The following is a 16,752-nucleotide window of genomic DNA, read 5'->3' on the forward strand; positions in this document are numbered from 1 at the left end:
CTTCCAGAAAGTGGTCGCTTTTCTGTTCAGAGAGTTGTTGCTATTCCTTTCTTCGATCTCCTGTTGAGTTTGTAGGTGTTCAGAATGGTTTGATCCCTATCCAGCTGAATTCCTGAGAGGAGACGAAATCCAGGTCTCCTATCCCTCCGCCATCTTGCTCCTCCCCCCCAGATTTCTTTTATTTTAAATTTTGTCATAATAAACCTGCTTTGTGAGTTAAAACTAAAAAAATAAAATAAAATAAAATAAAAAGTTAAAAAAATGAGCCAAAAAAAAAAATATTGCCCTGTGTCTTCTTGCAGGGCCAAAGAGAAACCTAAACTCAATCTGATTCTCATTCCATTTTATGAATTCTATTTCTTTTGTCTCACAAAGCTTTTAGATACTCCCCTCTTTCCCTGATCTTCAATAATTTGGCCACAGTGTGGAAGGGTAGGCTCTCAATGGGCCCTTTCAATCGGCATGAATTTTTTTCGATTCTATGTATTTTTCTTTTCTTATATCTTTGAGTACTTCCTCCCCTCAGCTCTCTCTGTTCCTGAAAAGCTCACTGATGAATGCTGGAGCTTCTTTACTTGGCATGGCTCTTCACATTTTTAAGTACTTTCTATCTCTTTTTCTGTCTCTTCTATGTTTTGTAGAATTTTGAGGTTCAGTCTTCCAACTGACTCTTTGGCTGTGTTCATTTTGCTATTCAGTCGACTTACTGACCTTTTGTAATAATTAAGCTTATTTCCAGAAGCTCTAAATGAATATCTTAACTTCCTATTCTTATTTATATGTCTTAATGTAGTTTATCTAATCCATTAACTCTGTTAAGGTTGATTTCTTTCTTTCATGTGGTTATTTCCTTCAGACATTTGGTAATCTATGTCATACACTTGTCTCTGTCTTTGAGACTCCCTATTAGACTGTCTATGAATGCTGTTTTGCTTTAGCAATTTAGGAGTGGAAGGCTCTGTATGTGCTTCCTGGCAAGGATGCTCGCAGCTTATACCCCTTGAGTGGGAATTTGTCCTCCTCTGTGACTGTAGCAGTCATCTGGTGGCATGGCTATGCCTCTGTGACTCAAGTGAACTCACTTACAGCCAGCGGGCAAAGAACTCTGTCCCTCACTGCTGGGCACAGGGCCAGGACAGGAAGATGCACCCCTGCCAGGTGGCTCCTACTGAAGAACTTGAACCCTCCACCACCATGATTGCCCACCCCATACTCCTTTTGCCCCTGAATTCTCCACCTCAAAGCTCAAAGCACACTGGAACCCAAAACTTTATCTCGAGTGAGTCCTTGGCCCTCAAAGGGCATGCTTGTAAAATAAAGAAATGGAAGTAAATGGCCTATTAGATTCTCATTTCTACTTGGGAGGATATATAGGGTAGTGATCAGAAATCCACTGTATGATATCCAGCCAGACTGCCGGGTTCAAACTCCTAGATCAATCGTCTGCAACCTGGGTGACTTTGTGCCTCAGTTTCCTCATCTGTTAACTATAGGTACTAATAATAACCTACCTCTGAGGAAGACTGAGAGGATTAAATGGGCTAGCACATATAAAAGTCTTTGATCAATACAGTACATGTAAGTACTCAACAAATATCCAGAACTATTACTGTTCCAATTCAGAGATTTTGTGACTGTAGTCTTATTCTGGATATTGAAACTTATCCCATGCCTGGACTCAATGTTTAAAAAAAAAAAAAAATAGTGCCAAAGGAAAAAGTCACAGCTGCCAACAATTTGGGGACATAATTAGAATTTAATATTAAGAATTTCTCTTCTTCCTGTGGCTCTCTGTTGAAATCATATTTTTACTGGATGTATTTCTTTACTTTTGGAGCTTTTGACTGCATTGGATTCTACTCAAAGCAACATGAATCCAATTTCAATTCCTCTGATGTTTATAGCATGGCGCCAAGTCCTGGGGATTAAACACACCATTCTCACCTGTGCAGAAATACAGCTAGGAAGGATTTTCTGTTGCATTTACAACTTGACTGAGCAGGAAATTCTTTAATCATATATTTTCCCTTCAAACCTGTAGACTAGGTTTCCCTGTCTTCAGAAATTTAACACAACATGAATGTCTGAGGACCCTCTGATTATTTATCCTTTTTAAGTGAACTATGTTCTTTTTTGCCCAAATGTTAATAGAATTATTTTCTCAGCCTTTTATTTTTACAGTTTTTTAGCAAGTCTATTTTTGCTTACTTTTCTTGGAAATCAATCCATGTAATCAGGTGACTATCCAAGTTAAGAAAGTTTTCTATTGTGTCTTGATTCTTAATTTCATGCCAATTAATATGTTTGCTTTCTCAGAAACACCATAATTCTTGGGTTTACTTTCTGTTCTCTATAGCTATGAATTTCCCTTTTATTATTTCCTATATATTCTAAGACAAACTCTGAAATACAACCTATTCATCACTAATTAAATTTTCCAGTGCATCAGTTTTGCTTCTTTACTTCCTCTAAAATCTATTTGAATTCTGCTACTGTATTTTTAGGTCCCTGGCAGTCTTTTTATATTTCATCCAATTTTTTCACACCTTGTCACAATTTATCTACCATTTATCTTCATAGACTTCTGCTTCAATTCCACAGATGCCCTGCCTTCTTCAAACCTATCAATCATACCAAAAAGGTTTCTAAAGTTCTCTTCTGGTTCTTGCCACAAATCATTTTCTGAAGCTTCATTTTTTTGTCTAAAGCATGATGTACTCATTCCTTATTGGGCACTAATTTTTTTAAAGCTCTATATTTTTCCCCATTTACATAACCTTGGACCTGGGATGATCTATTCAGAACCTATATGTGTCAACAAAAGGTGTGTGGGTTTCTACCAGCTCCACTGTTGTGCATTTGATTGCTCCTCAAATCCTTTAACCCATCTATAGCTAAAACATTGTTTGATGCACATGATGGATAACATTCTTTAGAAGGGAAACGATGTATGAGAATATGAGAATTTTTATTTTTTTATTTTATTTTTTTTTTAAGATTTTTATTTATTTATTCATGAGAGACGGAGAGAGAGAGAGGCAGAGGGAGAAGCAGGCTCCCAAGGAGCAGAGAGCCCGATGCGGGACTCGATCCCAGGACCCCGGGATCATGACCTGAGCCGAAGGCAGACGCTTAACCATCTGAGCCACCCAGGCACCCATCTGAGCCACCCAGGCGCCTGAGAATATGAGAATTTTTAAATTAAATCTTAAGCATGTAGAATACTTTGGTAAGAAGTGTGCCTCTTAAATATAATCTTGTGTTATATTTATTGACTAAAAAAACAAAAGAATAAGACAGTGGATTTGAGAAAACAAGAACACAACATGAGTAATGTGGATGAAGAACACATTTGACATTGGCATTCAACTACAGAGCAAAGAAACCCGCTGAGACACGGCTCAGCTTCCTCACCCATCATCCCAATCATAAGGCCCCCACCTAAGGTTAATGATACTGTAATAAAAAATTTTTAAAAAGCCACACATGCAAAAGAAGCAAACAGCAATCAGGGATGAAGCAACATATGTTCTGGCTCGCTCCAGCTCAAGAAAAAACTGGGGAGGAGTTTGAGGAGAAAGATACATTAGATAATGTTTGAAATCATAAGGAGGGCCCAGGGTGAAACAAAATAGAATGTACAAAGCCTGTCACCTGGGGAGCACTAGAGAGCCTGTTGGGTATGACACATTGGCAGTTATATTCCCAGAATGTTTGTAGTAGGAGTAAATGAATCGGTTGTTTTGGAATCTACATCGCCTCATTTGTCCTACCTGTCACCGTTGCTGGGTGGAGGGAATCTTGAACTAGAAATGGAGGAGTTCACTCCCCAGATTTGCATGCTCTGGCTGGTTTTCTAGCACTTATAGAGCACAGAATTGCATGTTCTCTGTGCCTCTGGCTGCCATATCAAAGGGTCAATCTCACTGGCGCAAGAATGAAGAGTCAAGAGCTCCTAAATTTGAGCATAATTCCATTTCTCATATGCTTCCATCTACTGTAGTTCCACTGTCCTCCCTGTATGGTCTGACTCTCTGACACTCCAAACAGAGGGGACAAATGGGGAAAACAGAGGGGAAATATATGAACCCAACAACATTGCCACCAGGGTTCTTTCTGTCCTTGTCCCACCAAAAATAGTCTCCTTGTGAAGACTAAACTGCCCAGGGTGGAAAGTGCCAACACCTCTCCTCACCTTCCTGTGCATTGTATTGGGGGAGTTTCATTCAGTCTTCAAATGGCTAGAGAAAGAAGAAACGTTTGATGATCCACTGGCTGTCACTCCTAGATTTTAGCATCATTGCAAGCTTTCATCTCTATATAATTACAATTTCATATGCAATTATGGTGGAAAATTGGGAAATATTTTCTGGCACAAGATATATCTTCCCAACATAATTGAGGTGAATGGTTAGTTTCATAGATTATGTATTTCTATATTTTGGGATGAAAAAAATTAAAGTGAGGTTTATGTCACTAAAAAAGTCAGTTGGCACATAAAATATTGTACACATTTTAACTAATGACAAAAGTGCTTTATTTACTAAGAAGAAACGTTTTAATCAATTGAAAAAGATTAGTAAAGAGTAAGTTTACTGATTCACAGAAAGATTTAAGAATCTCACTCTCATTTTTGTAAATAGATACACTTTCCCTTTGTGATTAAAATTCTGAGAGATCCCAATACAAATGAGAAGATGTGTTTATCAAAGAAAAGAATAAGCAATGCCAGACAATGCCAAACCTTCACACAGGTCATGGTTATCCAGCTCAGTATCCAACAGCAATGCCAGCTCAGGCATGGAATCTTCAAAACGTCAACCCCAAAAAGAACCACAGAAGAGACTATGTATTTGATTATCTGACATAAATTTGACCCACGTGACCTGCATTCTGTGGAAAGGACTTGGAAGAGCCACCTCAAGCTGCGAGAGATTTTTTATACCACAAACAACCTTTGACAATGAGAAGCCTGTATGGGGAACATGGAACTTGTCCCTCACAGCACAAAGAAATCATTAATATAGAGGAAAACGGGGGGACCGGGGCCAGCATGACAGCAGCTGAACTTAACCTACCTTCTCCTGCAAAAACCACCACAGCCACACTTAACCAACACGGTGGCAACTGGGAGGAGGACGCTCAGAGGGCAGGGCAGGGAAACAGGGCCACGACCAGGCCCAGAAATTCACCTTGACAGAACGACTGTCCACGTCCTCGAGTTAGACATTGTTAGTAGTCATTCCAGAGTGTTCAGCTAAGGCAGAAACCAAGAATTCAGACAGACCTATCAGAGAAGGAAGGTCCCAGGTTCTGGAGTCTTAAACACTCAGGCATACGGCTTTCAATAGACTAGAGCTTGATATGAAGCCAAGGGCCTTCCTGACAAAGGTTTCCACATGTATCATGCCCAGACCCAGGCCTGCTCTCAGGATGTGACCAGGCATAAGGCCTCCAGGAGGAAATAGGTCCATGTGGCCGGACTCCTGACAGAAGGGGTTGGGGAGCCTGGCAGTCTGCAGTGAGGGTAGCGCTCCCCTCCCCCACCTAACATGCTGGGTATTAGGGGTAACTTCAGAAGAGAATTCTCTGAGGAAGGGGGTGAAGAAGACACAGAAGATCGTGCTTCACGATGATGGCCTAGGAGACTCAATAAGGAAAGCTGAGACTAATTTTTAAATCCACTGCCACTCTCCTAGTTCAATGTCAGATTCACAAAACATATCCTGATCTGCGCAGGATGAGTGCTAGTCAGGACCCGCTTCCGTCCTTGAGCTCTCACTTAAATCCACGGGTAGCTTTTCTCCCCGGTGAGAAACATCTTACAGGGCATCTTCCATGCAGTAGAAGAAGATGGGAGAGGAAGAGGCAGGGTGTCTTGCCCAGCGATGACTCGGGTTTTAACTACCATAGAAATAGAGCTGAGTTTCCAAAACACATTCCATTTAAACATTTCCTCCCACTGCCCATGTTAAAGGGGTTTCTGAATTTATCCTCCCCTAGAAGTGGTCTAATGGTCTAATGACTTGATCTTTCAGGATTCCTTTATAAGGAGGTAGGGAACTTAAAGTTAGTACCATTCTCAATTACATGACCTGCAGGTCACAGAGGGTGAATTATATGCTTGAAAGCTTAGTATGATGAAAGGCCAGGGAGCGAGCCAGGGACTTCGATACTAATGGGGGTAGATGAAAGTCAGCTACAGGTTGAGAGAAGGATCAGGACAAGCACAGGCCGAGTGGCCGGAGGAAGGGGGCTTGGAGCTGTGACAGAGGATATCAGCAAGAATGCAAATGCCCATGTTATGACAGGGGCAGACCATACTGCCCCTTTCTTCCAGCTCCTGGGCCCTAGACAGTGTGCTCCTTTCAAGGAGAGCAGACCCTGCCATAGAAGAGAATGGTTTGGGTTTTGTTGTGTCTGATGAAAAAGAGGAAAGGGTGATCAGCAGTAAACGTCACCCAGGAAAGCATGGACCTTTCCATGCCAACAGCCCCACTGGCGGCAACTGCCTGAGTGCCATCTTCATCCACTTCCACAAAGGTTTTATGGACAATTTTTGACAGGTACAAATTGGGACTTGGAGAGATTCCAGTAAGATCAGCCTTCCCTTCCTCAAAGATATCCGTGATGCCCATGTCCCGTAGAATAGAATTGAGATCGTAGCTGTCTTTCAGGGTAAACTGCGGGAAGGAGACGGCTACTGTTTCTTCTGACATATTCTCTGAGCTGCTCCAGGCCACTATTTTTTCATGAGTGATGTTCCTTTCAAGCTACAAAAGGAAGGAAATAATGTTTACGGTCAGATTATGAGCCTGCAAAGGATGCCCCAATTACTCCAAAGGGCTTGAGTCTATTTCAACAGCCAGTAACAATCTTCAAGATCCTTCCCTAAGCCTCAAACTACTCTGATCTCATTTAAATTCCCCCAAGCAAGTCTCTTTCCTCTTTAGAAGTCACAGGACAATTTGATACCAATTCTGGTGTCCTCTGGTGTCTGACAGACTGGTGTCTGGGTGTCAAAGCCCGGCAAAGCTCAGCTGACCCAAGTTGGGCGAGTTTGGCCAAGCCTTAGCTTTCTGAGGTTCAATCCCCTCTTCTATAAAACAGAGATAATACCATTAGGCTCTGATTGAACAAAATGATGTATGTAAAGTATTTAACATAGTGCTGGCATACAATACATTTTGAATAATGGCTATTCTTGCGATCACTATCCGGGGATTTCTCTCTCCCTCTGTCTCCACCTCTTCACCGCACAGAACAACATAGAGCCAAGGCTCCCCAGCCTTCACTGATTCCCACTTCACAAGCAATCTATCCCAGCGGCAGTATCTCCACTCTGTCAAGGCACTTGCACCCAAAAACAGAGTTTAGCTCACAGGTCGTTATGTGAGCCATAGCAAAATAGTCCAAGCAAGAGGCCGGAAGTCAGGCTATTCAGAGGAAAGGAAAAGCTGGTTCATTTGTAGCAATTCTCATATCACTCCGTGTCCAGATTCCTTGGTCTGGAGAACAACTGCAGAGAGCTATAAGATGGGAGAGGAAAGCCCTATCCAACATTTTTGGCATTTGTCCTTTTCTAAACCAATGTAGAAGAACTATCTCACCGAGTTGAGATTCCTATATATTCTCTGATATCTCTGGTAGATGAGGTGCTAGCCTTCCTCAGGCAGGTAGATAGTAAATAGGGCTGCTCTCCAAAGATCGACACTGAAATATTTTGTAGAAACATGAAAGTGAAGACTTACCTCTTCCAGGCCCTTCACGTTATCTGCAGAGTAAGGAGGCAGCAGGACGAACATGCTGAGCTCCCCCTTAATATACCTCATTTCAAGGATCTGTGCCTTCAGCTCCTCTATGAAGCCGATTCGAAATAGGCCCTTTTGGTTCATCATCTTCACAGTCTTCTTTTCATTCTGCAGTGGACAAGATAGAAAGTTGCAGGACTGCCACGGTAAGCTCACACACTCACATGGCCTCCATCTCTCCATTAAGATGAGAAGGGTCTTCACCAGAAGCTCTGAGCCACACCAGTGATCCAACCTAAGAGCCCTCTGCCGACTGATCAGTCAGCCCTTCCTTTGCCAACACCTTATTTTCCCATGGTTTTAAGAGGTTCTTCAGCTCCCAAGACCACTCGTTGGTAAACTGTCTATCCACGAATCTCCCTACAGCCTAGCCAGGGGAAATAAGCCCCACCAGCTTTCTACCTTCTGTGCCTGCACCACCCAGTCTCTTGGCCCCACGTGACCCCCTGCCCTCACTGGCCTGAATGACCCACCACAGCACCGGTTGGAGCCTTGGTTAAATGATAATCATCTACATAGTAAATAACAGCACTTCTTCCATAGGCTTCCATCAGACGAAAGGGCACCACCCCAGACACCTTGTATATGTGAGAAGTCACCAATCTACAGATGAAGATGCACAGTGCTTGGGCGCCTGGGTGGCTCAGTTGGTTAAGCGACTGCCTTCGGCTCAGGTCATGATCCTGGAGTCCCGGGATCGAGTCCCGCATCGGGCTCCCTGCTCAGCAGGGAGTCTGCTTCTCCCTCTCCCGCTCCCCCCTCTTGTGCTCTTTCTCTCTCTCACTCTGTCTCAAATAAATAAATAAAATCTTTAAAAAAAAAGAAGATGCACAGCGCTTGCAAGAGGAACACAGTTGACAGGTGCTGGGCTGGGATCCCAACCTTCCCTTTCCTCCATTCTACAGTCTGATGGATTAGAACATGGGTTTTTGAGACAAATACTCACAGATGTGAATGCTAATGCGTGAACTTAGCTAAGTAACCAAACCTTTGCATTCTTTCCCCTCAACTCCTAAGAGGGAATAATAGTAAGACTCATTTTCATAATGATATTTTAGCGAACAAGTGAAATAATGAATGGAAAATGCTCAGGGCAGTGTCCGGCACCAAGATGGTCAGTGAACTTCAGATACTAATTTTTGCTAATAACAAAATATTCTTATTATATTGTATGTCACCCGGAGACCTAAGTTTTAAAGTTGAGTGTACATACCGCAGATCATACTTCTTAGTGGAAATTATGAGTGCAATATCTAGAAAACCATGTGCTGTAATATCATACCTCATTTAGAAAGAAAAGCGCATCAACTGTGTTTTCAGAATCAAAATATTTTTCCCATTTGGCCTTGAAGTAAACAGCATTCACCAGCACCAGTATGGTTGCGCTGTCAATAGCTTCCTCGTCGAAGAGTTCCTTGATTTTACCTTAAAAAAGGTTTCAGCGAACATCCTGAATGTGAATTGTGCCAGAAGTATTCATGTAGACAGATTTTCCTTCATGCCGCTTCCCCTCCCCAAGGCTAGGGCATGTCTGATTCAAGGACTAACCCAAGAAAATTACACCACTCACAGTCCTGGATGCGGTGGAGAGGGAGAGGGGGGTGTGTTGGGGAGACACACTGTCACTCAACCCCAAGAGGGACCCGTTCTAAATCACTGAAACTGAGGGAATTTCCTTCCATTCCCTGAGTCACTGTTGTTGGAACTTGCCAGTAGACATCTATGCCATGACTTACCTTTCTTTTTTTTTATTAAGTTTAATTAGCCAACATATAGTACATCCTTCATTTTGATGTGGTGTACAATGATTCATTAGTTGTGTATAACACCCAGTGCTCATCACATCACGTGCCCTCTTTAGTACCCTTCACCAGGTTACCCACCCCGTGATCTACCTTTCAAAGTAGACTCTGCCACCTGATTATATTATAACCTCCTTGAGAAACAGACTACTGTGTAAACTTCTATCTCAAGTGCTCATCAGAGCAAAAGGTATATGCTTACATATAAACAAAAATGCATATAAATATGCTAGGCCAGGATATAAAATCTATTCGATAGGGGCTTTCACATGTCCTCTCCCATGCCATCCCATGTCAACCATGAGAAGTAGGTATTGTTGTCCCTTCTTATAGAGGAATACACTACAGCTAGTGAGAGGTAAGGCCACACAGTCAAAAATCAGCAAGGCTGGCTGAGATCAGGTCCTGGGGCCTTCCTGCTCTTGGTCCAGCTCCGAGGCTCCTTCCACCATAACACAGCCCTGAGGTGGACTGGAAAATCCCATGCCGTCAGGCAATCATCTGTTTGCAGTATGCATTCTTTCCACCACAAAATACCAAACCATCGGTCATCTGAATGCATGCCGAGTCCTTAAAGATGAGTAGAGCTTTCTACTGCAAGACTTCCACGTAAACTCCATAAATAATAGATTATGTTGACATCACCTACGCTTAAAATACTCCAGGAGATTTAACTAGTGCCTTAGTATAAATTTTTTTAGTGAACACGCTTTTCCTCTTGGCAACTGAGTGGAACCTTGAAGGAATGGGAATTTTTGTGGCACGTGGACCAAGTAAGGAGAAATAATTTTGGAGTTTGGGTGCGCAAGACAAGGCCAGACAGGGGAGTTTCATATTAAAAAATTATTCCATTTTATGTTGAATTCTAAATTTCACTACTCATCACTATCTTTAAACACCCCTTCATCCAGAAAACACCTACGTACCTAGTGAAAAGTTGATAAAAATTGGGATTTTATTATTTCCTTTTCCCTCTGAATAACTAGATTCTCTTCACAGTCTTTCTACTGACCTTTTGTTAAAAAAAAAATGGAAATAGTTAACATCCTGCTGGCATGTGCTTGGCTGAAAGGATTTCACATTTTCTGATGGAGCAAAGGAGTAACACAGCGTAAGCGTTTAGCTGTTTGCACCTACAAAACTGGCTTTGAACACGGCCCATGTATGTGAGCACCTGGTTTTGACAGACTAGCAATCTGAGACCATGGGCTGACTTTTCTCCTTTTAAATGGAAAAGAACACCAGCTACAATGTGTTTGGTCTTTCTTACCTTGGGACTGAGATTCAACCCAAAAGTTAATCTGTTGTCTGGACTTTTCGGTGTCCTTCTGGAAATCAACACTTTCAATGGTTGTGTGATAAAATTGAATCACACCATCTAAGTAGTCCTGTTAAATTGGAATAAAGAGAAATAGTACAATGAAATCAGATAACCATGCTAATAGGTGTGAGGCAGTCAGGAGAAGCCTAATGAGAGAGATGGTCATTTAAACAGGATGCATGTGGTGTCTATCTATCTCCACTCTTAATTAGCCAGAGGCCTTTTTCACTCACTGTGGTGACAATTTAGGATATAGAATTCATGGGATGCCTGGGTGGCTCAGTCGGTTAAGTGTCTGATTCTTGGTTTCTGCTCAGGTTATGATCTCAGGGTCCTGAGATGGAGACCCACATCCGTCTCTGCACTCAGTGCAGAGTCTGCTTGAGATTCTTTCCCCTTCCTCTCCCTCCCCCTCTACTCCTCCCCCAGCTCACACACTCTCTCTTTCTCTCTCTAAAAATAAATACATAAAATCTTTTTTAAAAAGAAAAAAGAATGACTATTCATGAAGCAGCCCACAGTTACAAGGGCACAAGCCCGTTCCTACCAGATACCCTTTTCCTTGGACATCTCATTTGTGGAGACACTGCAACATGAGTATCAAGTAATTTGAGAAGCTTAACTATAAAATGCCTCTATTTTTAAGAATTAAAACCCTAACTAATGGTTACAGAGTTTCTGGAGCCATAAAAACATTTTGGAGGGTGCCTGGGTGGCTCAGTTGGTTAAGCAACTGCCTTCGGCTCAGGTCATGATCCTGGAGTCCCGGGATCGAGTCCCACATCGGGCTCCCTGCTCAGCAGGGAGTCTGCTTCTCCCTCTGACCTTACCCCCTCTCGTGTTCTCATTCTCTCTCTCTCTCGCTCTCAAATAAATAAAATCTTTAAAAAAAAAAAAAAACATTTTGGAAATTGGGTGGTGCTTATACAACATTGTGAATGTGATCAATGCTACCGAACTGCATACTTAAAAATGGTTAAAATAGCCATTTTTACATTATATTTTACCACAATTACAAGGTAATATACCCAAACCACTGGCGCGTACATTTTTCATAGGTGAATTGTATGATATGTGAATTTATACCTCAATAAAGCTAGTTAAAAAAAAAAAAAGACAGCATCGAAAAGCTCATTTCCACTGTGAGAGAACATACTTACGTTGGCCAAAGGAGGCTAAGCCCGCCCCCTCACTAGACCAGCCTAACCAACTGCATCACACATTTGCCTGTGGTCACACCCCTCATGTCCTTTGCTAAGTATGTGGCTCCTTGCAGTGGTGACTGAAGAAGCTGATGTGCCTTGCTGTAGGTCCACGCTGCTCAGCCACGGAGCCAAGCCAGGCGCCCTTTGGCTCCAAACGCAATCTCCTTCTGCAATACCGCGGTGCTGCTGAGTACAATTCTATTGAGGGGCGGCCTGATGGTGGCATGAAAGGGGATTTTGGAGAAGCGCTGGGGAAGGAGTGTGGAGGGACGGGAAGAAGAGCTACCAAGTGCATTTACCAGGCACCTTTGCTGGGAAAGACCGTCACAAGAGAGAAGGCCATTACCAAACCCAAAGGTGCTCCAAAAGCTATTAGTCACAGGACCCTCTTTCCACCCACAATGGGCCTCATAAACTGCTCAACTGAAAACTGGGAGAAGGGCAACAGACAGTGTGGGAGAGAAAGAGGTGGGCCCCGGGGAACCCCCCAAGTCCGCAGCACATCCTTCTGTCAGAGAGGATTGCGTTCCAGATGCCAGGTGAGTAATCCAGCTACTCACTGATTTTTTTTTTTTTAAGGATTTTATTTATTTATTTGACAGAGAGAGACACAGTGAGAGAGGGAACACAAGCAGGGGGAGTGGGAGAGGGAGAAGCAGGCTCACCGCAGAGCAGGGAGCCCGATGCGGGACTCGATCCCAGGACCCTGGGATCATGACCTGAGCTGAAGGCAGTCGCTTAACCAACTGAGCCACCCAGGCGCCCTACTCACTGATTTTTAAATAGCATGCCGTATGATAGTTTTAATCACCAGCCATGCCGAACTCACCGGACGGATGGGGAATTCCTGCTCTCCATAAAGCCGGTTGGCAATACTTAGGTTGTAATCAACTCTGATCCTGTCTATCTTGGAGAGAAGCTGCCCGAAGTAGCAACTGAGCAGTCCACTCTCATCACTGGAAGACTCGGCCTGACAAAAGAAGAAAGAAAATGTGACCTGATCAGGAGAGTAAAATGCCACGAGACCACGTTGTCGTTTCACTTTGTTACCATGTGGGGGAGCAAGTGAGAAGAGAGGAATGGAGGGCGGGAAGAGGTCCCAGTGGAAGATCATGGCTCCCACTTGGTATCAAGGTCATCCAGGAACAATACATCTGGGGACTCAGCAGTGCACGCTATGTTTTAGATCTGTGCACCTCGTTTTTCTCTATATTCGAAAAGATACAAGAAAAAGACAGTCTTCTCTCCACCTTCCTCTTAAACTTTCTAAGGTACAGGGGTATTTAACTAGGAAAATATCTTTCCCACTCCTGGTATGAGAACAAATAAAAGCTTTGTGTACCAGTAGATTACCCCACAAAACAGACAGGCCAAGGTATAGAAAGAGAGTAAGACTCCCACAGCTGATTCCTATCCCTTACTACCCTTCATCCTCAACCATGCTCCGTCCTGAGGACCTGTGGCCTGGAAAAGGAGGTGAGTCACGGGGCTTTGCTCAGTCTTCATCATGAGCAGAAGATACCATATCCTACTCTTTAGGAGACTAGCTTACAGCCAATGACATAAAAGATGCATAATCAGAAAGGAATTGGAGGTCCCATGGCATTCTTGCTATTGTTGTTGCTGATGATGACAGCCAGGTCCTAACGTCTGGGGATAAGTAACCATTGTCAAATATGGCATAACCAGAATAAGCAGGTCATAAGAAGAGGGACAGGAGCTCAGGGTGGCTCACCTGCAGAGTCAGAGACTCCCTTGTTTCTTTCTGTTCCTCCAGAGAGCTGTCAGCCAGCACTTCTTGTTTTTTGCTTTTCAGACAGGGATCAGGTTCTTTTCGTTCATTCTGGGAAAATTCATTGAAGTGTAGTACCTGTGGGAGGATGATTACGGGGTCTCTCAGACAGTACAAACGGCAGGAGGTCTGAACAGCTTCAGAAATGTTTTCATAGTGTGACAGGGACAGTGATTCCATAGTCAAAAAATCAACAACAGTTCAAAGGGTAGTGGATGTTTCTTTTGACTTGGCTGTGAGGTGGAATAGAAGGAAGTAAACTGCATGTTACCCCCGGGGTCCACATTTAAGAACGAATGCAACCAAACTAAAAGGCTATCGAGGGATCCATGAGACACACATGGCTATTGAGCTGGCCAGGCTTTAGTGTAAAACACACACTGGATTTTTGAAGACTTAGTATGAAAAAAAAGATGTAAAATATCTCACTTATATTGTTTGATTACATGTTGATATGATATTTTGGAAGTATTGAGTTAAATAATATACATTATTAAAATTAGTCTCACCTATTTCTTTTTACTTTCTTATGGCTGCTAAATTTTTTTAAATTACATGTGGGATTTGAATTATATTTGTGTTAGCACTGATCTAGACCTTCTGATCGATCAAGCAAGTGAGGACAGCAAAGGACAGCTACCCAGAGCATTGCAGAAAAGTAAGAGACAAATACACATCTTGCACTGCTCAGGACAGTTTTGCTGGACAGGCAAAACCCAAGTGCCTGGAGAAAGAACATCTGAAACCTGACCGGAAGGATGCCAATCACACTCTAAAGCTAAGTTTCGCCAGTGAAATAATATTCCCAATAAAAGTAAATGAATAAAGCAGAATGACCCCAAACATATTCTACCTTAATCCAAGAATTCAACTCCTCCATACTAGGGACAAGAGTGGGGTCCCCACATAAACTCTGTGCGGTATGTGAGATCCAGGGAAGTTTTAAGACCAACCTCAGGAACCTGTTGATTATTTGGGGAGTTGTTCTTGTCACATTCATTCATTCATTCATTCTACAAATTTGTATTGGATGGCTACTATAAGCCAAGCACTATTCTAGAACAAAGATTTTCACCATCTGTAGGATTATATTCTAGCAGGGGAGGCACATAGTAATGAATTACTGTATGCATTATCTTGGAAGATGGAAAATGCCATGTGGGGGAAAAGTAGCTAGGGTAAGAGGGAATTTTACAGGGTTGGGAGTCAGGATGCAACATTAGATTGAGAGGTCAAGGTAAGCCTGGTTGAGAAGGTAAACTCTGATCAAAGTCCTGAAGGAGAAAGTAAGTTATAGATCAGTTATCGGGGGGTGGGGCAGGGAACCATTAGGCAAAGGGAATGTAGCAAAGGCCCTAAGGCAGGAGTGGGCATGCTTACCCAAGGAATCTGGAGGCCAGTGTGCCTGGAGGAGTGGGGAGGGGACAGGATGACAGAGGGAGTCACCTGGTTGTCAGGAATTCAGATATTAGATCTTCATGGGCCATTGTACGGACTCGGGCTTCTATCATTAGCTAAATTGGAAGTCCAGGTTTTGAAACGATGAGAAATAGGCTCTGAATGAGGTTTTTAAAGGATCTTTCTGGCAGCCAGCTTGAGAACAGACTGTCAGCAGAAGCAAGGAAGCCCATGAGGAAGTTGCATCCAGGTTAGAAAGGATGGTGGTGAGTCAAACCTCAGGGACACAGTGGGAAGCACCTGTGTTCTGGATGTGTATCAAGAGAAAAGCCTTTTGGAGTCTGATGTGAAGTGAGAAAGAAAGACAGAAGTCAAGGAGGACGCCAAGATCTTTAGCCACTGGATACATAATTGATGCTTACTAAAGATTTACTTACAGAAAGAGAGAAAACACATAGACATTAAAAATATTGCTAGTGATATCAGTATAGATAATTATAGAGTGGAAGGGGGACAGACATGCAGACAGACAGACGGAGACAGAGAAGGTGACTGAGAAAAGCTATGAGGCTGGGAGGCTGAAGAAGGGTCATAAAGGAGGCAGAGGTTTAACTGAGCCTTGAAGAGAGAGCAAGGTGGGATGTAAATGAAAACTCCAGGGCAGATGCAGCCTCCCCCCAAGCCTCGGGCTCAGTGAGCAGCGTGGCTTGCCAAAGGGGACTAGGGTCTGACTCTGAGAGTGGACCCAGAGATACTAGATCCACACCTGGTCGATCTGTTGTGCACTGTCACTTCTGGCCCCCAGGCGGACCATGCCAAGGGCAGCCGAGAGGCTCAGAGGACAGAAGAAAATGTTTTTATGAGGATCATCTTTCCTTATCTCCTGGAAAAGATCAAAGCAAAATTTGGTGTTGGCTGCCACGAGAGAATCCATCCTGAGATTGACGACAGTCTAAAACCAAAAACAAAACAAAACAGAGAGAGAAAACATGATGATCAGAGGAAGATAAACAGTTCTCATTTTAAATACATGAGATATAATCATATACAATGATTCAGCATGTTATTAAAAACTCAAAAACTAAGGTCATCATCATCCTGGTATATAGATATTGATGTCCATATTGATATTGATACAGACAGAGGTCTATTTTCATTTAATGATGTGAATTAGTTTCCTAGAGCTGCCGTAACAAATTACCACAAACTAGGTGGCTTAAACAACAGGAATTTATCCTCCTTCAGTTTGAGAGACCAGATGTCCAAAATCAAGGTGTTGGCAGGATTGGTTCATTCTGGAGGCTGTCAGGGAAAATCTGTTTCCTGCCTCTCTCCCAACTTCTGGTGGTTTCCGGCAACCGTTGGCGTTCCCTGGTTTATAGAGGCATCACTAATCTCTGCCTCCATCTTCACGTGGTGTTCT

General features: G+C 42.9%; 1 protein-coding gene across 1 annotated transcript; it reads right to left on the reverse strand.

Annotated features, from left to right (window-relative positions):
- Positions 1-4,544: 4,544 nt before the first annotated feature.
- SERPINB12 (serpin family B member 12) lies at positions 4,545-16,272 on the reverse strand. Its single transcript, XM_006745594.3, has 7 exons — positions 16,096-16,272; positions 13,875-14,009; positions 12,969-13,109; positions 10,884-11,001; positions 9,094-9,236; positions 7,752-7,919; positions 4,545-6,773 (listed from the first exon to the last, which is right to left on the reverse strand). The coding sequence occupies exons 1-7, from the start codon at positions 16,261-16,263 to the stop codon at positions 6,369-6,371; spliced, it is 1,278 nt and encodes a 425-aa protein (XP_006745657.1). The 5' UTR covers positions 16,264-16,272; the 3' UTR covers positions 4,545-6,368.
- Between the last annotated feature and the right edge of the window lie 480 nt (positions 16,273-16,752).

The sequence above is a fragment of the Leptonychotes weddellii genome, chromosome 13, assembly GCF_054177405.1.
Source record: "Leptonychotes weddellii isolate Sample4059 chromosome 13, ASM5417740v2, whole genome shotgun sequence".
In the NCBI taxonomy this organism is placed as follows: domain Eukaryota; kingdom Metazoa; phylum Chordata; class Mammalia; order Carnivora; family Phocidae; genus Leptonychotes; species Leptonychotes weddellii.